The 3912-nt window shown below is 50.3% G+C and overlaps 1 protein-coding gene across 1 annotated transcript in view; it reads left to right on the top strand.

The window, feature by feature from the left end:
* Nucleotides 1-1217: 1217 nt before the first annotated feature.
* CSUI_004498 (uncharacterized protein) overlaps nucleotides 1218-3912 on the top strand; it is a gene marked incomplete at its 3' end in the record, with an annotated part of 3186 nt that continues 491 nt past the window's right edge. The window contains exons 1-2 of the mRNA XM_068064689.1: nucleotides 1218-2539; nucleotides 3041-3805. Coding sequence (XP_067923328.1) covers nucleotides 2146-2539; nucleotides 3041-3805 — 1159 coding nt within the window. The remainder of the gene's footprint in view (nucleotides 2540-3040; nucleotides 3806-3912) is intronic.

Below are 3912 nucleotides of genomic sequence, written 5' to 3'. Positions count from 1 at the left end.
GTCTGATTCAGTCGAGGAAATCCACAATGTCGCTGCGAGGGTAGGCTCTCGTCTACCGGCACGATACATGCCGGAGGCGTTCATGAAGACAACTGTGCGGTCGCAGTTTCTTGTCAGTAGCGTTGTTCGGGACCTGTTCGGGATTTTATGGCGGTTTCACGTGACAGAAACTTCTGGCAGCTCTGGGAGGTCACTCGGGCAACGTATCTGGATCGGGTGAAGGACGGGTGCCGCCACCCCTATAGGACAGTAAGCAATTCAATAAGGCCGCGACCGAGGGATCTCATCCGGGCGACCACAACGTACTATGGGTTTCTCAGAGGCTATTGCACCTCGGAACTGTATGCTGCCGCGATTTTCGCGGACCGTGGGATGGCGAAGAAATAAGCCGAGACCCGAGCTGTCTGTTTCTGCAAGAATTTCTCATTACCTGCATGACGCACATAATTGTAACGCCTCCCTTACACACCGCTCGCACAGGATCGCAGCTTCTTGGGTTCCCGAGGAGAGGAGCGTTGAAAGGCCTAACGTAACCGTCACGGACAGCCGCCGATACCCCCGATGACGTGGGTACATAAGCAGCGGTTTATTGGAGGGGCGTGTCCGCCCTGTACTGCCTCAGGAAGGCTACCCGCATGACGAGCTCCGGGGCACCCCTAGCAAACCTGACACACTCGAATCCCCGTCTGCACCAGCCTAGCTGCAGAAGATCCTCTGTTGACAGCCAGAAGCTTGCAGTCGCGCAAAGCCGCCTACCAGACACTGGGTTCAACCAGAAAATAACTCGGAAACAGTCTCAACTTTGGTAGCAGCTAGGCATTTTTTTTGGGGGTGTGATACGCCTGGCGCCTTGCTGGACAGGGTTTTTTCGAATTTCACCACAAGCCCGCCGCTCTAGTAACTGTTGCTTTCACGACTCCTCCATGTAGAGCACCCTGGGACCATTGAGAGTGCCACCCTGCGGTTCGCTAGAGAGGAAAGCAGAGTGATACGAGCAGGGAGAGAAAACTTGCAAACTTCCTGAACTGAATCTGTTAGGGCACGCTCTGTGTCCATGGTGCGGGCAGCCACTTCTAGGGAGCTGCCAGCGCAGTGGTCGATGATTCGTTGTGTCAGAGCACCTGGCTTCAGTTTTACCGTTCTACAGAAGTGGCGGGCAATCGAACAAATGCACAGAAACGTAGCAACTGTTGAGACCTCTACCTAAGCGGCATCTGGGCTAGAGAAGAAGCACGATGGCGGGAGATCCGTCGAGGAGATATCAGGTGTCCTGGAGACGGTTTTCCCACCGCTTCACAAACCTAACGAAGACGGTCACGAGTTTGAAGAGATCCGTAAATCCGAAGGCTGCGTAAAGAGTGTGGAAAGAGCATGCCGTCTTCAATTCTTTCCCAGTATAACCCGAGGGACGCAGGTGCGTAATCCAAAGAGTCATCGGCATCAAAGGCGCAATCCCGATGAAACTGGGCAAGCCCGGACTCACCCCGGACACGGATGCTCTACTGCCGTTTCCACTAGTTGCTAGTATCTTCTGGTGCTATACCCGTCGCATTGTTGTGTGGCACCGTAGAGCCGAGTCAAACCAGTTCTCGCATTTCTCTCCGTTTCCTTAGTCCAGCCCGTTTGGTGGGAACTTGAACGCGCAGCTTGGGGTCGTAGTACCTCCGTCTCACACATATGCAAGGCAGAATTCCTGTGGCATAGAGCATGCACGTACGGCGGATGCGACCTGTCACCCGGCCTCACGCTCTTTCGGGCGCATCGAGACGATGACGGATGTTCCCGACTTTTCGTCAAGCTCATCCGGGCGATAGGTCTCCTGGTACCTTTGAATTCCTCGTCTCCGCGTTTTTCAACAAGAGAAAAACGTCGTCCAAGAGATTAGTACACCTTGGAACGCTTTTCTTGTTAGTTTTCTTTTCACTTGCTCGTCCAGATTGTCATGCCAGGCGGGTGACCGGCATGACAATATCGAGCCGCCCGAGGCGTGCGATTTCCGGCCGGATAGATCCACGAGGAAAAGTGACTTTCCATTGACGTGTTCTTTCGTTTCCTCCTTTTTTTGTTATCGAGCTTCTCTGTATTTACCTTCTGACGAACGAACTCTTAGTATCTCGTTCTCCTCTACCAACTCCGTCAAACAAGATGGCGCGGTGGGAGTTGGCGCGCATCCCTCGTCCGTCGGCTTATTCTGTGTGGATGCAGGCTCTTCTCATTGTCTTTCTCTTTTTTTCAACTTTTGCTTCTTCCAGACCTCCACCGCCTGACGGTCCTTTCACGCGACACGCATCGAGGTTCGGAAGACGCTTGCCTAGCAGAAGAGGAGCTCTTAGCTGGATGCGCCTCTTCGGAGACATGCGATTAACGGAATTAGCTCTCCCAGCTACTCTCCATAGTACTTTAACAGATGTGAATGACCCTCGTTACTATGAGATTGCTCATGCGCAGAATGTAGGCGTGTCTCAACAGTTAAGGGACGGCATTCGAGTTCTTGATGTTAGGCCATGGAGAAGTCAAGAGTATGGTGGATGGTATTCTGGTAAGTCTCTTGTTTTCATTGTTCTCATCGGACTTTTTTCACTCTCAACTCTATTATCTCTATTTCGCCCTATCTCTCTTTCTGTCCCCCCTCTCTCTACAGACTTTAGAACACTCCACTTGTGGTTCTTATCGGAGAAAGAATGCGGCTCTTCCCTAACCCCGTTTGATTTCCCTTCATTCCCTCTCTTCTATGTTCGATTGTACGGTGTTCATATCATACTCTTCTTCTTTCTCTTCTTCTACATTCTTCTTTCACATCCTTCCTCTTCTGCTTGTTCTTTACATGTAGCCCGCATCACAGAGGTCATGCTTTCCTTCCTTTCTTATTCCAGATATCTCTACAACTTTCAGGAGTTTTCTCCTCTTCCTTGCTCGTTGAGTAATGTATGATACGGATGCTCTCTCCTCTTTCTCTTTTCCTCTCTCTCTTTCACGTTTCTCTTCTTTCCTCTATGTTTCATCTTCTTTCTTTTCTTCTTGTTCTTTTTTCTGTTCGTAGAGGTCCCCTGGCGAATAGAAGAAGATATGGTGAATCTTCGTAAAGGTGCGCATCTCCCGTCATCTTCGTCAGGCAATCCCCCCGAGAAAACTGAAGGAAATCCAAACAAGTCTGGGGCGCAGAAACAAGATGCTACGTCTCCTTCCACGTCTACTTCTTCTAGTACTACTAGTGCAAGTTCGCCTGTCTCTCAATCTTCAGGAAAGAGAACGGGGACATCGCCTACTCCCCCGACGAGTTTGATAGATATCCATTCCGAGACAAATCTCGAAGAGAGTCTTTTCCGCCCTGTGCAGAGATTTCTGCGGACCAATATGAATGAGGTGGTTGTAGTGGTCTTCTCGGCTTTGAACGGCAATCGTCATGGCTCCATGAACTCTGTTAAGCACGCCTCTTCTTTAGGTACCTCTCTCAAACATTATCTAGAGTACATGCAGCCAGGAGGAGGAGGAGGAGAGGGAGGTGGACAACAGCAAAAGAGTGAAGGAGGGGGGGGTAATGTACAGGGAGCCAATGAGACTAAGAAAGAGAAGACTCGTAACAATGGGGATAATCAAACGACTTCTTCTTCTTCTTCCTTTCCACGTCCTTTCCAAGGTTCACCCAAGTATGTAGAAGGACATCCGGGAGTGGGAGAAGCAGGTCCTTCTGTAAAGGCGAATCTTCCTAGCAATGAGAAGATCTCGAACGAGGGAGATGTGAAGAGGGGTGATGAAGAGAAGGATGCGAAGAATGGAGAAGAAACATTACCTTATGAAGTTCTAAGTGAAGATGAGGTTTATGCGTCTTTCTTATCTTCAGCTGTGCGGAAGCCCTTGCTATACGAAGAGGTCTATGAACTCATGGAACTCATCGATCGGTACTGGGGGGCT

The sequence above is a fragment of the Cystoisospora suis genome (genome assembly GCF_002600585.1).
Source record: "Cystoisospora suis strain Wien I chromosome Unknown contig_2116, whole genome shotgun sequence".
NCBI classification, from domain to species: Eukaryota; Apicomplexa; class Conoidasida; order Eucoccidiorida; family Sarcocystidae; genus Cystoisospora; species Cystoisospora suis.
The sequence above is the reverse complement of the archived record's forward strand: the minus strand, read 5'-3'. Positions and strand labels throughout refer to the sequence as shown.